General features: G+C 38.6%; 2 protein-coding genes across 4 annotated transcripts in view; one reads left to right on the top strand and one right to left on the bottom strand.

The window, feature by feature from the left end:
* The window catches only part of LOC124775803 (uncharacterized sugar kinase YeiI-like), a 281,535-nt gene that overhangs the window by 120,931 nt on the left and 139,568 nt on the right, over window positions 1–21,036 (top strand). The window lies entirely within an intron of this gene.
* On the bottom strand, window positions 10,889–20,146 carry LOC124774371. 3 transcript variants are annotated; one of them, XM_047249477.1, is made up of 4 exons: window positions 20,087–20,146; window positions 19,137–19,432; window positions 14,063–14,218; window positions 10,889–12,809 (listed from the first exon to the last, which is right to left on the bottom strand). In XM_047249477.1, exons 2-4 carry the CDS (start codon window positions 19,405–19,407, stop codon window positions 12,571–12,573), a joined length of 666 nt encoding a protein of 221 aa, XP_047105433.1. In that variant the 5' UTR covers window positions 19,408–19,432; window positions 20,087–20,146; the 3' UTR covers window positions 10,889–12,570. The 3 variants fall into 3 exon arrangements, with proteins under 3 accessions (XP_047105433.1, XP_047105432.1, XP_047105430.1); XM_047249476.1 differs by lacking the exon at window positions 20,087–20,146 and adding an exon at window positions 19,663–20,064; XM_047249474.1 differs by lacking the exon at window positions 20,087–20,146 and adding an exon at window positions 19,513–19,612.

Genomic DNA, 21,036 nt, shown 5'->3' with positions numbered 1-21,036 from the left:
ATGTCAAGTCTTTCCACAATGCATTTCAAACGACAGGATTCATAGGGGCCGTCACGTCACGGTTTCTCGGCAAGAAAGTCTCGACGGAGTCGTTGTCTGCTAATATTGGACTCTATCAAGTTGCGATAATGGAATTCGTGCTTTTATTTTATAGTTGTGCTTTGTTTTGTTGGAAAATTGCAAATGTTCCACAAGGAGTTCAGATATCTGAAACCGAAACATTATTTTTGATTTACAAGAACAGAACAGAGCTGATGCCACATCTGTATTTTATCGACGTAAACTGATAAAGCAATTTCAATTAATAAACATTTTAAGTGAAAGTCACCTCCAATGAAAGAGAAAAATACGGGTACAGTTGTTTATAACGTTACTAGTTATGTAAGGGAAAAAATTGATAAGATAAACAAGCCCTCTTTGTACCCTTATGTGTTTTTGTGTATTTATTTTCGCTAGCAAATAAATGTCAATGTTTTGAAATGTTTCACTTCTCAGGACCTTACCACACAAAATTGTTCAAGAACGTACGTTATGAACTTTGTTTTGGTCATTAATAAACTTTTTCATTGCGTTTCCTTAATTCCGAAACTATACTCCAGCTTCTGTGTCGGATCGTAACTAATAACCTCAGTTTCTGGGCTAAACGAATTGATTTAACGTAACGTGACGGCCAGTGTGTATTAGCCTCGGTCCACACTGGAAAAAGTGAGCACCACAGGTGTTCAAAAATGTTCACGATATTCAGATATTCAACTAATAAAATGTTTTCAAAGTGTCTACAACAAAGTATAAGTCAGAAATATATTACACCTTGTTTTATACAAGTAGTCGTTTGCAGTGTATAGCAGAATATAATAATGATATTTTTGTGCTATTTGTGTTTATGAAATACACGCCTGAAAAAATGTAATTGTTTAAAACTACAAAAAACTCCCCTTGCAAGTCATGGAGTATGTACTCGTCACGGCTGGCGCACAAGAACTCTGGCCAATGGTGTATTGTCCGGATAACTGTTGTGTGGCTGGGTGGCATCAATAGGGCAAGCCCCCCATTTGGAGTGGGTTGTACCATGACAGAAGATTAGCACATAAGTGAATTAAACTATCTTCTGCTGGGAGCCCCAAAGCCCCAGCAGTATCTTCAGATGGGAAAGATTATTTTAATGCAGAGAGATACAATGCCACGATGTTTCCTTCCTTGACTATGTTATGGGAAAGGGGACAAGCCAAATGTCTGGGTGCAAAATATTCCACCTAATATTTGGTCTGCATTCAGGCTGTGAAGACAAATTTATGGAAGTCGAGTCTCTGGGGAAAATGCAGAATAGTCTGTTACTACTTAAAACTGCCTCTGCTGCCCCCAATCTACAGCTCTTTTAGGCATGTGATTGTCTAAATGATATACCTGTGATCACTGCCTGACACAACACAAAACTTCGAACATGGCCGAAGTAGTTGATCTTCAACAGGGATCATAGGCTCCAAACGGATGAAGAGTTCCAGACTAATCTCTAGCAGCGAGGCCTATATTTTATCAACATGTACATTGCCTCCCTCCCCCTCATCTCAACCTTCATCCAATCAGATCTCCCATTGTCTTGTGGTTGGTGTTGTATTTTCTCTGGGGACCATTTCCTGCACCCAGCCAAAAAAGCTTTCACCTCCTTTGACATTTACCAGTGACAGTTCCCTCTCCATGGCAGCCACTGGATTGGAGGCCCAACGCCAATCAATGGCTGAACGAGCCATGGTCTGTGAGTCCCAGGGCTCCACTCGTCATCTGTCCCCATACTCAATGTGAATAGCCCCTTGAACAAACTTTGCCCTTCAAAGTTTATGAAAGGAAAGAAGAAGAATAAGAAATGGGCAAGGCTGCTCTTGTGCCCCTGTAGCTGCCAGATCCCCCTACACAGTCCAATTTGGAGCCGATGTTTGTGATTGTGTGACCATCCCCCACTGGTGACAGGCTTGGAGGCAACAGTGATGCTGGTGCAAACAGCCTCAGTTACTACCATTTGTAACATTTACCTACCTCCAGGCAGGCCACTTAATTACACTGAATTGATCTAATTAGTGCCACCTCAATGTCAGTCCTCCACCACACATCAGTGCCAGCCATGGCATCATTTCAGCTATCAATCTAATGATCTCTTCTCCTAATCTTGTGCCTTCATTACATGGGTCATTACATGTCAACCTCAGATGATCCAACACCTGAATATTCACCAAAGACAACATCTCATCAGTGTCTTCAACCAACTTTGATTCCAAGGTGATTTCTCCTCCCAGTGGCAAAATAGCATAGTTTTCCCAGTCTTTAAGCCAGACAAGTACCCAGCATCTCTCAATAGTTACCAGCTGGTTAGGGTGACCAACGTATGATGTAAACTGCTTGAAAGGATGGTTCCCTGCAGATTATGCTATAGTACCCTTGAATCTCGGGATCTTTCATCCCCCTATTGGTGTGGTTTCTGGAAGGGATGGTCCTTAACCAATCATCTACTTAGTTTAAAAACAGCATCTGACAGGATTTTTATTATCACCATCATATTGTCAGTCTATTTTGACCTGCATGGTGTCATTACATTTTTCTCATCCTCCATTATTGGGGCTTTTAGGATAGGTACTTCACTTTGTTCCCCATGGATCCAAGAGAATAGCATCCCACAGTGCTCTGTGTTGGTTGTCACTCTTTTCCTCATCACCATTAATAGGTTAGTGACTTCTGTTGGGCTGCTGGTCACCCCTGCATTGTATGTTGACAATTTTTGCATTTGGTACTGCTCTCACTAGATAACCTTTGCTGACTGGCAGCACCAATGTACCACATAATGGGCCCCTGAAAGGGTTCTTTCCTGTGGTCTATAACCCTCTCCTACAAAAACACAGGTCATGCATTTCTTGTATCATATCACGATCCATCCTGACCCAGAACTCTACTTAGGTACCTAGCACTTGGCCTTTGTAGCATAGTTCTGTTTCTTGGACCTCCTTTTTGATAAAAATGTGACCTGGCTGCCCCGAATTCGTCACCTGAAGATTAGCTGCATGTGGAAGCTAACTCTGCTTCCATGGCCCCACATCTTGGGGCGCAGATCATGCTACTCTTATCTGCAGCTACCAGACACTGATTTAGTCCCAACTGGACTACGATTGCCAGGGGTATGACTCAACTGCTTCGTGAGCTTTAAAACTGTTGACCCAGTACACCACTGTGCCGTGCATCTCACCACAAATACCTTCTGTGCTGGTCTCGTAACCAGTCTCTTTGCCGAAGCAATCTTCTCCCTTCAGATTCGATTATACTAGATCTTGGTCTCCTATGCAATCACCATTCAACAATTCCCTGATGACGCACGTGGATCTGATGGGATATGCATTTACATCTTCTGCTGGTATGGAATTCCATTCGCTGCCAGGAACATGTAGTGTGTTTGCAGCAGAGATGACAGCTGTTAGCAGAGCCCTCTATTTCATTAGACTGGCCTTTCTTGACTGTGTTTTAATATGCCTGACTCAATGAGCAGTCTCCACACTAGTGATTGATGCTATTCTTGTCACTCTTTAGTCTCTGTTATTCACGAGTTTCTCGCTGACCTACGTTGTGATGCCTGCTCAGTTGTCTTTCCCTGGGTCCCAAGTCATGTGGGTATCTTGTGGAATGAAATGGTGAACTGTTTGGCTCAAGGAGCACTTATTCACTCTCTGTTCACTTTGTCAGCCCTAGGTACAGATTTGCAGATCCACACGAGATCTCTGCTCATTTGGGAATGGGGCATAATCTAGTGGTCTACTGCCCCAGCTACTAAACTCTGTACAATCAAAGAGATTACTGCAGCATGATGCTCTCCTTCCACTTGTCCCAGAAGGAGTCCATAGTTATATGTCATCTCCACATTGGTCATACCAGGTTAACCGACAGTTTTCTTGTGTGTAATGAGCCTCCCACACATTGTGGTTGTGGAGTCTTGCAGACATCATATCTTGGTGGAGTGCCCCCTCCCTTTGACCTCCATGCTAAGTATGGACTTCTGGACTCATTGCCTCTAATATTGGCGGTCAATTAATTGGTTCTGTTTTCTCCTTGAAAATGATTACTATTCTCAGTTGTACAGTTTTGATCTGCTTCTGGAACAGGGCTAGGTTGGTTCGGGATGGGAATTCTCCCGCTGTATGCTAAGTCTGGGTGCTCCCTGACCGTACCTCCTTGATCAGGCTACTCTTTCATCCCTGTTTAACTCTGTTTTAATGACTTTTAGATTTGGTTTGGCCCCTTTGTGCCACACCCAATTTTCTATTCTGAGTATCAAACTTTGTTGATTAGTGGGCACTCTTGACTGTAATGGATCAGGGGTGAGGGTTGGGCAGCTGTGGCTGGAACATTTCTTGTCACATGCAGAGCTCAGAGGACACCTACCTGCTGACTTCCTTACTTCCCTTATCTTGTTTTTATTATGGATGGTCCAAAAGATGTCCATTACAATTTTAACCTTCTTGCTTTTACTGTTATCAGTACCCTGACTTTATTAGAAAACATTCTCAGTGGATGTTACTACTTCTGGGTGCACCAATCTTGGATTTAGGGATTCATGAAAATAATCAGTTACTGATAATATAATGTAAATGGACAGACAAGAAAAAAACTACTCATCAAGTAGTGGCAGGGGAACACGGACACAAAAGGATTTAACTTTTGCAAGCTTTCAGAGCCAGCGGCTTTTTCTTCTGGTGGAAGAGTTGAAGTGGAAGGAAGAGGTGTGAAGGAAAATGACTGGAGAGGTTTAGGGAAAGGGGCACAGTCTAGAAAAGTCGCCCAAAACCCCTGGTTTGGGGTGATTTACCAGACGGGATGAGAAGAAAAGACTGATTATTGGGGACTCCCCACTTAAAGAATTCTGCGCTGCAGTACAGATACTTTTATGTACTGCAGTATATCTGTGGTGGTGGATGTTTTATATAAAAGTATAAAATGTGCTACTTGATGTATGTATTAATTATATGTATGACATCATATCATTGTTATAAATGCACAACAAAATGACACTGTCCAAGGCTGTAAAGTTAATATGGACAAATAAAGATCCAATTTCAGTTTCACATGGGTGTGTCAACAGCCATTCCAGAGACTGATGCGACAATCATCCAACACAAAAAATCTTATTGCAGAGCATGTAAGATTAACTATTGCCTACTTACTTGGGTGTAGGAATCTCCTGTTCCCATCCGTACAATTTGTTTTATCATCCATTTCTGTCAATTTCCACAAATTTAGAATGGCCACTATTGGACATGGGTTCTGATGCATGTAGAGCTTCTGGAAAAGCAACTGTCTTAATACAGTGCAATTTCATTTCATTTTGCGTGAAATTCTTCTTTTGTTTTAATATTTCATTGTTATTCTATATATCTTTTGGAAATTTGTGGCCCCACTGTCCACTTCTAAGGACAGTATGATCATTCCAACATAATCGGAGAGTGCCTGTGAAACCGTTCTACGTTTCATCTCTCTTGGCAAATGTTCTTGTATATTGTTTTGAGACCTCTCTTTGACAATTTCTTATGTAGATTCATTACTGTCAGTAGTAACAATGGCTGCTATCTACGTGAAGGCTGAACACTTACCATCCGTTACATATCCAGAATTTCCTTTGTTTATACCTTTGACATTTTTTCCTTATTGCTCTGTGATTTAATCCAAAATTAACTTAAAATTTTGAAATATGCCTTTTTCCCTCTTATGACTGAGAAAAACACATTATAAGACTAGAAGATTTCACTTTATATGATATATTGTCTGGCAGATAAGTTATTTGGTCCACTGTTTAGTTGTTCTAAATTGTCACACACAGCCTTTCTGTCCACAGAAGTACATAATTTTTTAAAGATCACACATTTCATGATTGTGTTGGATCACTGAATCTTTAATGTCACAATCAGTTTCCATATTTTTTGCACACACTACACACTTCTTATAACCACCCTCGACACTCGCCAAGTATTTGGTCTAGTTGCTGTCCTGATTGAATTAGGTCATATGAAAAATTAACCAGCACAAAAGAAGCTGAAACTTCCTGGCAGATTAAAACTGTGTGCCGGAACGAGACTCGAACTTGGGACCTTTGCCTTTCGCGGGCAAGTGCTCTACCACCTGAGCTACCCAAGCACGACTCTCGCCCCGTCCTCACAGCTTTACTTCTGCCAGTATCTCGTCTCCTACCTTCCAAACTTTACAGAAGCTCTCCTGCGAACCCTGCAGAACTAGCACTCCTGAAAGAAAGGATATTGCGGAGACATGGCTTAGCCATAGCCTGGAGGTGTCTCCAGAATGAGATTTTCACTCGGGGCGTGAGTTGTGCTTGGGTAGCTCAGTTGGTAGAGCACTTGCCCGCGAAAGGCAAAGGTGCAAAGTTCGAGTCTCGGTCCGGCACACAGTTTTAATCTGCCAGGAAGTTTCATATCAGCGCACACTCCGCAGCAGAGTGAAAATCTCATTCACAAAAGAAGCTAAATGGATCTCATTTATTTTTCTTATTCTGTGGTTGTGGTGTACCAATGTGTATTTCCTGCCTTGTACTGTCTTCATTTCTCAGATCTTTTTATGATGTATCCCTGCAGTAATACAGTCCTCCCCAACAGCTTTGTTGTTTTTCAGTTATTGAATAGCTTTTTTATATAGTGAGTTTTGCAGTTATCTATGATGTTACTGTGAAACGTTCCATTTTCTCAGTGGGAAGATGGCATTTAACAATTACATAAATTTTCATAGAGACACTTCTATAACTCGCTTCCCTCTGTGTATTAGTTTGTAGATCTCCCATATTTTAATTATTCAAAGGTTGCTGCATTGACTGTGATGATTTGATTTGTTCCTCTGAAGCTGCATTCCATCATTTATGTTAGTATGTTCTCCATGGCTGCCTTCAAGTAATTGGATTGCTGGAAATCTGAATTACTCCTGTTACCACTGCACTCACTCTGCACTTAATGAACATGATGGCCTATGCAATCGTTTTTGTGGCCACAAAAGTATGTATATGTTCTTACCCAAAGAAAAAAAATATGAATCCAATCAGTAATGGCACGGAAAACTTCTATAAAATGCTGTGTCACATAAGAATACATTTGCAAACAATAAGTGTGTAAGATAAGAACTCTCACAAAAGGCCTGATTTTCATGTTTTTGTTCTCTGTTTTTATACATCCTCCACTATAGTTTTTTCTTGGCTCTTACATACTTTAAAATTGCACTGTGTTCTTGAGATATTGCTTGTAATCCCCTTTGAGTTCCCAGTAGTCTACAACTTCCTGCAGGTAATCTCAGTATAATTCTTTCTCCTGACTTAATTTTGATAGGCCAGCTACCATTTCTTCCATGCTTAGTTATACGCTATCACTGGTTCACTGTTGGTAACACCCACGAGTTAGAATTTAGATTGTTGTTCCACCACATTATCCTTCACCTAATACACTAGGTTTAGGACAGCTTTTCAGCACTAACTCATGCTTCATCTGTTTCCGAAGTTTCTACTTGATTGAGAAGGAGCGGCTCTGGTCTTGTAAACCGACATATGGCCAGGAGAGTGGTGTGCTGACCACATGCCTTTCCATATCGGCACCCAGCGACGCTTGTGGGCTGAGGATGACACGGCAGCTGGTCAGTACCATTGGGCCTTCCAAGGCTTGTTCAGACGGAGTTTAATTCAGTTTAGTCTCATCATGTTTGCTGTTCGTTCCTAAAATCAATGTGACTTGATGCTTTGGCAATCCATCTGTACATCAACCTTCACATGGAGAAACACTGCTGCTGTTGAGTCTTTCACTGATGTTGATTTTAGGATTCAGCAATAAACCCAAGGAAACTACCAAAATTATTATGCGCAGAAAGCCTAAGCAATCACATTGTTTTATATTTTCTGTCAGTCTTGTCTCAGTTGCTGCAGTTGGCTATGTCAAATTGGTATTTAGGTCTCAAAATAGCTGGGTCACTTAACTATTTTGGCAGAAGTATATCCACACACATTTTTTCTTCCTTCATTATATTTTTTCATAAAATACAGATAAAGTCTTCATCAAGAATAGTTGCTGGTCGTGTTGCAGGCATTAAAAATGCAATAAAGTTATATTTGAGGAATTTGCCTTGACCTGAGCACAGTTTTCTTCCCTATTTCTCATAGATGCAACAATACTGTTGCAATCAGTGGATTGGACTGGTTTATCTTTATTTACAGAAAAGAAAGCAAAATTGTACAAATTAGGATCACAGTCATGGTCATCAACATACCTTAGAAACACATTGAACTGCACGTTTTTTGCCTCCTTTATTACACACATCTTTTAATACAGTTTGTCATCTGGAAATAAATTTGTTTTGTTTTTAAATTGGGCCATTTTCTGTGAAATGCAAAAACTGAGGCCTAATGTCCATTATAGGTCACAGCTTTTTCATTTCACTGAATGTGTGCTAAACAAAAACCCCTTATTATTTGCAGATACATGTTTTGTAACTTTCTTGCAGTAAAATTATGATAAACTCACTAAGAATGGTGCAACAACAACAAAACATGTTTGGAATATTCAAGTGGACATTGTGTTTTACTCAAGGTGGAATCTGCAAACAGATTTTTCATTGTTTAAACAAACACAGACTACTGAGCTACTTAAACACTTACTGACATCATGTTACTAATACTGTAAATAAATATTATCAGTGCCTAGGTCACACTTCCCAATAACTGTTTCATTTCTCCAAACATCTGTCTGTCATTCAGAAAAAGGTGAAAAAGAGTTGAAACCAGGAAATCACATTGCCAAGGACTAATTTTTTTTTTATTTCTATGTGAGAAATAGGGATGATGATCATCAAATTGTAAAAACAGTTTCCATAACAATAAAATGAGCTAATGGACTCATCTCCTTTTACAGATATAAAGATTAAATGTTGTGCAGAAAATATTAAGTAGTCCAGAAAAAGGTTTTATATGAACACATTTATTACATACAAAATACAGTTTATAAAATTGACATGATTACTTAAACTCAGTAGTGAAAGCATACTTACAAATTAAAATACTGGGAAAGATTTCTCTACAAAAATGGCTACGAGTGTGCATTTGTTGAGCACAAAGATCAGCATACGTGTTGCATTAAGATCTTGATCTTGACAGTTTGTAACTGAAGTAGAAGTGAAAAATACCATGCATATTTGGTCTATACTATAATGCTCATAAGAATGAGGGTTTTTAAAAATAATTGAACTGTCCACCACACTTGCAAGCAGCTTACAATGAAAAGTGTCTTCAACAGGCACAAATGAGGTGCAGTCAGGTCACCTCAGGTACACAAAAATGACATCGAAAAACCCATGATGGTATAATTGGTGATACATCTTTGATTTATAAAATATACATTATACAAAGACCGATCACATGGAATAGTCCTAATGGTTCAAACTTGTTACCTCACCGATTACCTGCAGCAGTAAATTCGTAACTGTTCAGTACTTGAGGCACTTACTAACATGTCATACATTCTAAACATGTGAAGCATGAAGTGACAGGACCGATTACCTCACTGTTTGGTCCCCTCCCCCCAAATAAACAACCAATCATGAAGTGCAATATGAAGTTGTGAAGAGATTCACAGTTGGCACTCTCATTAAAATTGTAAGGAAGTAGTATCTTAAATCCTTGAAAGTTATATCTCAAGATGGTCTCTTAATCCCTTAATACAGAGTGTTGTGAGTTCACGTCATACTAGTGTGATGCTAATAAATGCAAGGTTAACAGTTTCTCAGTGCTAGGTCTACAGCTAAAGCTACCAGTATTTATGACATATACTGCCACTTTGTGTGTGTCAAGAACTCCTGGAGTGACATGATTTATTTTTTTCCTTGCATACAAAAATTTCTTCAGGAAGTAAGGAATACAATGTCTGACTGTATAGTTTCTATGCAAAAGCCTTCTCCCCATTTCACAGCCAATGGTTGTATCAGAAGGACACATTAGCATTGTTGCCATCATGTTGGGAATGAAAATAGTCTTTAAGGATATGATACTGATAAGATTATACAGAACCTTTTAAAATGGACTAATTAAAAATGGTATAATAGCCACTACAGAAGGGATGATATGCACCATGACAATAAATTAGTTCTTCCAGTTCAAAGAGTAGAAAATCCTCTCTTGGTTAGAACACACAAGTTGTTGATTAAGCACACACAAATTGACACAGATCCACTGTCTAGAGAATCGGCAGTTCATTTCCTAGAAAGTTAAAGCAGTAAATGGGGTGGCAAGACAAAATACACAGGGAATCTTAAATTAAATTTAATTTAATTTTGGGTCCACTGCAAACATGCCAAAAGTACTTTTCCTCCATTAATCACATTAGCTGAAAGTCTAGAACACTGATTTATTCCAACATTCCCTTCTTTGTTAAAGTTTTGTAATAAATTCTTCTAGATATTTAGTTCTTCAAATAATGGAAAATACAGGACAGAATGTAACAACATTATGAAAAGGATAGTTGTAATCACCATACAGCGGATATGCTGAGTCACAGATAGGCACAACAAAAAGACTGTCACAAAATAAGGTTTTGGCCAACAAGGCCTTTGTCAAAAATAGACCCCCCCCCCCCCCCCCCCCCCACACACACACACACACACACACACACACACACACACACACACACTTGCGGCCTTTGCATGCACACTGTGTGTGTGTGTGTGTGTGTGTGTGTGTGTGTGTGGAGGGGGGGGGGGGTCTATTTTTGAGAAAGGCCTTGTTGGCCAAAACCTTGTTTTGTGACAGTCTTTTTGTTGTGCCTTGCGGCCTTTGCATGCACACTCTGTGTGTGTGTGTGTGTGTGTGTGTGTGTGTGTGTGTGTGTGTGGTGGGGGGGGGGGGGGGGCGTTTAGTTTGTGACAGTATTTTTGTTTTACCTATATGTGATTCAGCATCTCCACCGTATGGTGAGTAGCAACTATCCTTTTCATAACATTGTTATATTTAGTTCTCATTATATGGGTCACTATTCTGCCTGTAGCAACTATTGAAATATCACACAGTGATTGCTTTCATCAGCTGCTAGAACATAAACAAGGTACACAAAATCCGATTAATTTTGTAGTATGTCCTCTGCTAAAAGTAAAAAATTTTGATACATGAAGCTGTGGTTACAAATTTTACTGATATATGCTTTAACGAATACAAAAGCAGAGCTAAATTTTGTGAGAACATCAGTTACACAACTCACTCATTCATGCATGCATTAGTCATATATGAGTTACAATCTCAACAAAGAACTGTAGAAGGAGACACACAATAGCTGTTTGCACTTTTACAAATTTTCTCCTGTTGTTCATAATATTTCCTCTCACTTACATCCACACTAATTCAGTTTTCTAGAATGCTCCCCACCTTACTTGTTTATGTGCACAGTAAATATTTAAAAAAAATTAAAAACTGATTGCAAAACTGTATCGCAAGTTGGCGTAGTTCCCTGCAGTGGACGGCTTATCAGGCACCTATAATTTCCCTACAGCTTATCATCAACGTTTCCAAACTCTGTCAGTCATTCACAATACAACATTTAAAAATTGTAAAAATAAAAAGCTTTAATAGGGGTAAATACTGTACAATGTTAAATCACACAAAAATAATTCATTGTCTACATTCCAGTGAAAAAAAATTAACTGAGCAATATATGTCTATATGTTTTGCATATATATAGTCATGAGAATTCTTACTTATTATTTTCAAACAAAACAATATACAGTCATGACATGTTCCAGTGTTGAAGAGCATATCAAGACTGGGCATGTGGGGAAACCTTTAATGTTTGCAATGTGAGAAATTTTGATATCAGCTGTTCAGTTCAACATACTAAAATTAAAATTGTCCATAGTGCCACAAATTACATTCCCATTTCACAAGCTGATGGGCCTCTACACACAAAAATATCATATTTATTAAGACCAGTCGGTTAAGTAGGCTTCAAAATTATTATTACATTAGGTGTTTGACGTTATGAAAAGATCATCCTTGCACAAAATTGTATTTCTTATATCACCTTGTAGACAAGAAATAATTTGAGATAAATTCACTGATGTGCGTCAGAGACTGATTAAATTTCAAACCAAGCAATAAACCACAAAAGTTTAAATTTATGTACACCTGATACATGGAGAACATATTACCATACAAATAATTAATGAAATTCTCCATACAGCAGCAAACTTTCAGTGCCATTTATTACAAATGAGATTTGTTTATAAAGTTAATACTGTCAGGATACTGAGAATCATTATCTTCAGGGTTGATGAAACATACAGAGAATGCAGGTCACTTTTAAAATTATAATTCTTTGTACTTGTTGTGACATATTCATAATTACCTTTGATAAGATGGCTCATCTGAAACTTAAAGTTAGCGGTCCCTTATATAACTTAACACTTTATATGAATACACAAAAAACTAGTATATAATCTTTCATATATTTCACCAAAATAGAACTAATTAAAAATGGACGGAACTGCCTGAGATATTTTTCCCAATGTGATTACAAACTTTTAAGCCTTAGACTCGTGCTCCATTTCAAATCTTGACTGAGATTCCTGTATGTGTTTTCTCTTCTTGCGTTGAATGTTTGCCTCTACCAGAAATAAGGTTCCTGAGACAAAAGCTGCTACAACACCTACAACTGCCAGTCCAAATGCCCAACCAAGGAAATTATTTTCCTGACCAGGCATCCAATCATTACGATTACCAAGGGAAGCAAACACAATTACAGCTATTCCACCATTTATACCTGCAATTGTAAAAATAGCTAATATAGTGTACAATGATTCCATTCTAAGAGATAGTAGTAAATATTTACACTACACTATATGACCAAAAACAATAAAATAATACTAACATACTTTAATGTTAAGATAACAAACTAAAAACTCAGGAATTAAACAGCTTTGACTTACAGCTCTGTAAATGTTAATGAGTATGGATAACTGATTGCATAAACAAGAATTTTGAAATTTATATAACCCCTTGTTTTACCCAGTAGTTTCCCATGTCTTCTTTCAACATTTTGCCTCTTTGTACCATTATGATCACAAAATGGATAATGTTACTAAATTTCAATAGCAATAAGCTAGTTCTTTTTGCTGATGATACAAGTATAGTAATCACACCCAACAACAAAGAATCAGTCGAGGAAATTCTAAATAATCTTTACGAAAATTAATAGGCTAAGTGGTTCTCTGCAAATGGACTCTCACTAAGTTTTGAGAAAACACATTTTATACCATTCTATACAGTAAATGGCATAACATCATTGATAAATATAAACTATGAACAGAAGTCTGTTGCTAAGGCAGATTATTCAAAATTTCTGGGTGTGTGCATTCATGGGAAATTGAATTGGAAGGAAGACATCGATGATCTGCTGAAATGGTTATGTTCAGCTACTTATGCTATTACGGTTATTGCAAATTTTGGTGATAGGCACAGTAGGCTAATTTACTGATATCATATTTTGGGGCAATTCGTCATTAAGAGAGAAAGTATTCATTGTACAAAAGCATGTAATCAGAATAATAGCTGGAGCCCACCCAAGATCACCTTGCAGACATTTATTTAAGGAACTCGGGATATTCACAGTACCTTCGCAATACATATATTTACTTATGAAATTTGTCATTAATAACCTATCCCAATTCAAAAATAACAGTGAAGTGCATAGCTACAACACTAGAAGAAAGGATGATCTTCACTATTCTGGATTAAATATCACTTTGGCAGAGAAAGGGGTGAATTATGCTGCCACAAAAATCTTTGGTCACTTGCCAAATAGTACAGATGTAAAGTAGTGACTTTAAAAAGGAAAAATTAATTATTTTGTGTAAAGAAAACTTACACATTCCACATCATTATGAAATGTCGTATTCATGATCTATGGAACCAGGATTATGTATGTATGTATAGACTGCAAGCTGCACTGTAAGTTTACGTACATTCATGTTCAAAGAGATGATGAAAATTACAACATAATCAAAATATTCTTACCTGCTGCCATTAACAGTGCTCCTATGGCAATTATTAATAAAATATAACGTGTCTGCTCTGGTCCCCAACACAGGAAATAAAGTAACACCAAAAAGAAAGCAGCCAAAATACATAGGAAACAGAGTGTAAAGAAAAACTGTGTCGCGATCATGAAACCTGCAACAAAAATAAGCTCCATTACAAACATAATTTTAATCAACCTAGATGACAAACATTTTTTTAGATGAGGCAGTTATACTTATGTAGTAAATGGCGCAAGTATGTACGAGGGCGAATCAAATGAAACCTTAAATTTGTAATAACAAATCAAAATTTCACGCCATTATCCTGTAAGTTGGTAAGCATGCTACAAACAGCATGCAGAATGGTGTGTAAGTGGCAGCATAGTGCAGATGCACACATACCATCGCAGTATCAGTATAAATATGGCCGCCCCACTTGTGACTTGCGCCAGGGAAGAACAGCGTTCTGTTATTCGGTTTTTGTGTAGTGAAGGTGTGAAACCTATTGAAATTCATTGACAAATGAAGGCTCAGTACAGTGATTCATGTGTGTACTATTTGGCAGCAAGTCTATGAATGGAGTAGGAAGTTCGCAAATGGTGTGACTTCAGTGGAAGATGCTCCTCGGCCAGGTCAGGTACAAGAAGTTGTGACTCCACAGAACATTTCAGCAGGTGAAGCCACAGTGAAGCAAAATTGCCGAGTGACACTGAATGACATTGCAGCATGTTTACAGATTAGTCATGGGTCAGCACACCACATTGTGCATGATGTGCTCCAGTTTCACGAAGTGTCTGCAAGATGGGTGTCACGGCAGCAGACTCCTGAAATGAGAGAACAATGTGTTGATGCTTGTAAAGAACTTCTTCAGTGCTTTGAACGAGAAGGTGATGGCTTCCTTGCAAGAATCGTAACTGGGGACAAAACCTGGGTTCACTTCCACCAACAGGAAACTAAGAGAGCAAGCAAGGAATGGCGCCATTCCTCATCACCAAAACCAAAGCAGTTTCGAACAGAACCATCAGCAGGGAAGGTTATGCTGACTCTCTTTTGGGACGAAAAAGGTGTCATTTTGGAGCATTACATGCCTAGAGGGACCACTGTCACCACTGCATCATACACAGATCTCCTAAAAATCATCTGCAGCCTGCAATCAAATCAAAGCGACGTGGATTGCTGTCAGCAGGTGTCCTTTTGCAACATGACAATGCAAGGCCCCACACTGCCTGTACAACAGTTGCATCAATCACAGACCTGCATTTTGAGTGTCTTCCTCATCCACCATACTCACCAGACCTTGCCTCAAGTGATTTCCATATGTCTGGACCATTCAAAGACACAATGGGAGAAAAGAAGTTCCATTCTGATGAAGAGGTACGCCACACTGTGCATGAGTGGTTGTGCGGACTATCAAAAGAATTTTTTTCTGAAGGAATTTATGCACTTTGTAGTGCTGGAGGACTTGCATTGAGTGTGGGGGAGATTATGTTGAAAAGCGATACAGTTTTGTACCACTTCTGCACAATAAATAATATTTAAAAAAATATTTAAGGTTTTCATTTGACTCACCCTCATACTTATGGAAAGTCCAGGTTGGAATATCAACAATATTAGGAAAAGGACAGATTGCTACTCGCCACGGAGATGAAATGCTGAGCTGCAGACACACACAATGAAAATATACTGTTACACTTAACTTTTGGCCAAAGGCCTCTTCAGAAAACATACAATGTTCACATAAGCAAGCACACCTCATCACACATGACTGCTATTTCTGGCAGTTTGGACTGGCATTCCGGAATCAGAAAAGGATTGCAGGGCTGTGGTAGCACGAAATGCTGTCAAGTGGCTTCTCCAGAACTGGAATCTGGGAACTGGACCCACACATTTTTCAGGATTCAGCAGTCGGTCCACTGCTGGAGGTGTGCGCTTCTGGTGTGCTGATTCTGTGAATGTGTTTTTTCTTTGATGAAGAAGACTAAATGTGTAACAGTCTTTCTGTTGTACCTGTCTGCAGCTCAATGCTCCATCTTCACATGAGTAGCAATCTATCCGTTTCCTAATATTGTTGTTCTTATGAAAATGACTAACTTAGATGTTACTAGACAATATTTTATTTCAGGCAAGTCAAAACTAGATATCACCATATTTTCTTAGCTAAACATTAAGTTTATTAGACAAGAAGCTGTCAGGCACAGTATTCATGACTAGTAATTGATAAACTTGCATTAACAAAAGTAATGGAGGAAGAAACCTGTTCCACCAATTATATTAAATGCTTGCTTTTATATCTTATTGCTAGCTTAAATGTTTGAATTTAAATTATCAGATAATTAGCAGGAGGAGTGGTTAGTACATTATGATTTCATTTAATTTTGAATTTACATGGACTTTAAATTTCTTGCTTTGTCTGATGGGAGCTGGCATGGTACCTTTGTACTGTAATACGGGCCACTTACTGTGAACCGTTGATAAGTAGTTCAGATGACATGGAAATTATTTTTATATTCTTGGTTGTGCAGATTACACTTATTCTGAAGCTGTAACTTAATAAAACAGTTAAGATCACAAATAATTGGAAGAATTGAAATTATTCGCAATCTTGACTGTTTTATTAAGTGATAAATTGTAATATTAATTAAAATTAATAAATTATATGTAATTTTTAGTAGACTGATTTTTTATCTCCAACCAGATGGCTTTCAGTGGAAAAATTATCAGTATTGCTATGTAAATTTCTGAATACCTCTAACTTTGCCTTCACAGTTATTATGCGAGATGTAAATTTCAACAAATAAAACATCCGTTGATTCATGCTAGCACAAGGGTGGTTAGAATTTTGAAACAAAGGCTCTACATGATGCTCACTGCCCTTCTTGTAGCATCTCCCACTGGATTTTCAATGAAAATTTTATGCTGATTAAACAACCCATTACAATGTCCGTAGCTTGACTTCGAATCTTAAAATTTTTTCCATTATTACAACAGTTGACAGTCATAGATCAAGAAGAAATATTGAAACAAGGTTTTTGCAAGTACCTCCTTTGTGTGCAAATTAAACTTCTTGAGTTTTCTTCCAATAAATTTCACTCTAGCAAAGGCATTCCCACAGCTAGATTATGTGGTTGTTTTCACCTTAAATTTCTCATCACAGACACTCTTAGCTACTTTACAGTTGTAATGGATCAAATGTGTAGTCAAACAACTCTGAGAATGACATATTGGGTGCTGCTAGCTTGGACATCTTCAATCTAAACACATGTCCCTCCTTACTGGCATACAAGTTAGTATAAAAGTGTGTGCAGTTTTGTAAAACATGCAGCACTGTTCATCACTGAGCTTCACTAGCCCCTCAGTCATAATGCACTCCCTCCCCTTGTTCTGACACCATGTAAGGTAACTGTGTTATTCCAGCAACTCTTGTCTACAATGTGTTGCTGCTCTACTTTTACTTATATAGCGTGTGCTATTAAGAGATTTTTTTTCCCCCTTTCCTCCTGTTTTGTTGGGCAGTGTGTTCACTACAGCAGCAGGTTTGGCCATCTGGTAGCCAGTGTCATCAGCCTGGGTGGTAGGTGGTGAATATTGAACTGGCTGACTGCAGCAACTTTTTGTAGAACAGGTATGCCACAAATCTGTCCCGCATCCAAGGGACATCTGGTAGCTGATGGTGCTCTTCTGTGCCAAATTCACTGGCGAGATGCACTGCAAGCTTCATAGCCCAATTCTGCATCCTCTCAAGATGGTTCACATGACTCGGCAGCATTCCCCAAACTACATCCATGCACTGAGCACAGGCCTGATAAGGGCCAAGTGCTCCATTGAGCTTTGTAGCAGTTTAGCTCACAGAGTAAATGTAAAATGTCTTAAAATCTGCGACCGATTTATAGATTCAGAATTGTGTAGCCAAATTTTTTACCAGCCCTTCTACACAGCAGTAATATCTATGGTGTGAGCATGGCACACTGAGATTGCTCTTTCCCCTTAACTAATGAGATATTCTTCTAGAAGATTCCACATTTTGAAACATATGTACCACTACAACAGAGGACACCAAACAGTAAGATAATCATGACTGTATGCCAGGCATCGGATGCCTTTGTGGAAATATTAACACAACTGCCTCTCAAATGTTAGGACACTTGGCAATTTGTGTTGAACTATTCCGAGTACAGTAAGGTGAACTCATCATATACTGGTTTTCCTCATTTTATGAGCAAAAATACTTTCACATTTGTCTAGTCTCTCACTAAGCACTGTTTAATTTAAATGAAGCCTTACTCTGAGAACTGATACCAAGGTAATCTTACTGAACTGAATTTAACTAGTTGCTAGTATCTGTTCCTGGGTGGCCCACTGTAAACTTGAGCCTGTCCTACCTGACAAAACATTAGTTAAGAGCTTCAGAAGATATTTTCTTTGGTGTTGAATGGCTAATTATCCATCAAATCTTCATTAATCTTCTCTGTCTGCTGCTAATTTGAAACACTGAAAAAACTGTTGCATCTTGTGTTAGAATTTTTCCATTAGTCTGGTAACTCAGTATGGCAAGATTGCTTGGGAGTCCCTCAAGAGACATTCAGCTGCCTATCTTCAAGTACTTTCAACTAGATACCACTCCAGCATAAAGGTATACTGCAAAGCAATAACGTTTCTCTCATCACATTTTAGAACAATGATGGTTACTATTGTGATAGCGTCCCTGTAGAAAACTTTGTTGTAGTGATAGCTGATCCCAGGCATGGTATAATGTCTAGATCAGGGCAGTGGCTAATCTCCAACATACTGCCCATTGCAACAATACTAATCTTTAAAGTAGGTCTACTGCAGTGCTGGGTTGGAACGTGACAAACTACGAAAAATACAGGGGAGAGGGGGTGGTGGGGGTCCTCTGGCGCGAAATTACTTTGAAAGAGCACCACAAACCTCGACAATTGTAACTGCTATCAAGCTGTACCTGACAAAACTAAGCTCCATGAAATGGTAAATGTTTTCAAACATGTGACTCCTCAAACTGTGTTATTTCGTGCCATTATTCCTAAATTTGATGTGGAAACTTAAAGTAAAATTACCTGGTACGAGGAATCCTTGTATCTCATCATAACCAGTTGTGAATGGGTCGTATATCCACCTGCATCCAACAAAAAATCTTCTCATGAACTCATCATCTGGTTGCGGTAAGGACCGAAAACAGTGAGACCACAGCCCCAATTGGTTCAACTTCGCACCGGTTATTCTATAATCGCTAACAAGCCAACTTGGTGCACAAAATGCCACAGCAACACAGACAAGCGCAATTACAAAAACACCAATTGCACACGAGCCTGATAGCGTACGCCTCATCTTGACGTTGTGAAACACGGTATGCCTGTAAACCATTCAAAATATGTTTTGTTATTCGAATTACTTTGAAGACGCTTCGTTAAAGAAAAATATGAGTCACAGTACATTTTTCCGTTTATTTAACACTTCTACAAAATAATGGCTTAATATCTCTACATTCAGGATCGGCATTCAATCAACCTTCCACACTCACGCACCAATGACTGTCAAAGATAACCTACTCTATTAATTATGTTAGTTTATTATCACCAGTACCTATGACGCGTTCCTCTACGATGATTATTTTTGCTACCTGCAGAGTATAAATTTCTTAATTTGTAGCCAGCCTATGAATAAGCGAAACCATAAATGTAAACTTGCAACATAAGCCTCGAAATATCATTCAGAAAGGCTGATGACTTCTTTTCTCACAGTTTACATTACTTTCCTTGTACAGAACTGTCCCATGTATGCGCCTGAGTCTCTTGTATGCAACTGACGACGCCCTGCAATCTGCATGTCAACAGGCTTGAAGAAAGTAGAAACGAAGTGCTGCTACTGACAACTTCTTGTCAACGGATATTCTTTTTTGTACACATATACACTTTCATACTAATACATTATGTATAATCCATTAAATTGTTGCAGATACTTATCTTACTATATAAAAACGAGAATCTGCACAGATAACCGTACTAACTCTAATTTATCAGCCACAATGTACACGACGCCTCGAAATGTAAGTTGGCAACGCTGGCAATCTTAGAAAAGCTTGGAAGTTGTAAGGGGGTGTGGTGTTCGTGGGAATGGGAACTTTTAACAATTATTTTGAAACAGCTGTCCTTGCATTGTGTTCTTAACGAGGTAGAAGGGCAAAAAGACAAGTCGTTTGCGACACACGTTACCGTACCTCACAACTAACCTGTAAACACATTCGACTGAAAGAGTGGCAAATGAGACTCTGAAGCTTTAATATTCGGTTTGTGTCACTCATACTGTAGATACCAATGCTTCATTAGCTTATATCCGAAAAATCACGCGATTTGCTAGCGGAATGTCTGTCTTGGGAAGTTGGCTCTTAATTTCTAGCAGTTGTTGCCCCTTTAATAGCTAATCAACAAAACGCTGTGAAGTTTTATCAGTGGCTGTTTTTGTTGTTCCTGGGTCATTCCATGTTAAAGGGACCAATATTAGAAAGTGTGCCCAATCGACCATCTCCAAATCTAACGAATTTTGGTGTGAATACTCTATATGGTCTTCAAGGGTTATATACCATATTTCAGTTCTAGCAAACATCAGGTCACTTGCTTTAACATTCACAGACAACTTTCTATGCTGAATCACACCATGGAAAAAAATTTGGGATTTAGTCACATCTAACTATATATACAAGCCTCTAAAGTGGCAAAAAATTCGTCGCGCTATTGTGAGAGGCAAAGTTTGACCGAGCAATGCTACGTTTCATATGAACCAATCGCACCAAAACTTAGAGTGTTTTTCCTACCTATGATGTCTATGTATGGATCAAATTTAATTAATGTCGAATGACTAGATGAAAAGATATGCATCTGCGAAGTTGGCCAAAATTTTCGATGTGCAAATTTTAGGGTATTTTTGGGTAACAATATCTCAACTGTTCCTTGTTCAGTC

Source organism: Schistocerca piceifrons, chromosome 2 (genome assembly GCF_021461385.2).
Source record: "Schistocerca piceifrons isolate TAMUIC-IGC-003096 chromosome 2, iqSchPice1.1, whole genome shotgun sequence".
NCBI lineage: Eukaryota > Metazoa > Arthropoda > Insecta > Orthoptera > Acrididae > Schistocerca > Schistocerca piceifrons.
This window is presented reverse-complemented; position numbering and strand designations above follow the sequence as displayed.

What these genes read in the sequence shown, in the direction of transcription:
- LOC124774371 (XM_047249474.1), bottom strand. An exon ending in ACAAGGATTCCTCGTACCAG is followed by an intron (nt 14,219 to 19,136) that starts GTAATTTTACTT and finishes TTTTTGTTGCAG; the next exon opens with GTTTCATGATCGCGACACAG. An exon ending in AGCACTGTTAATGGCAGCAG is followed by an intron (nt 12,810 to 14,062) that starts GTAAGAATATTT and finishes TTACAATTGCAG; the next exon opens with GTATAAATGGTGGAATAGCT.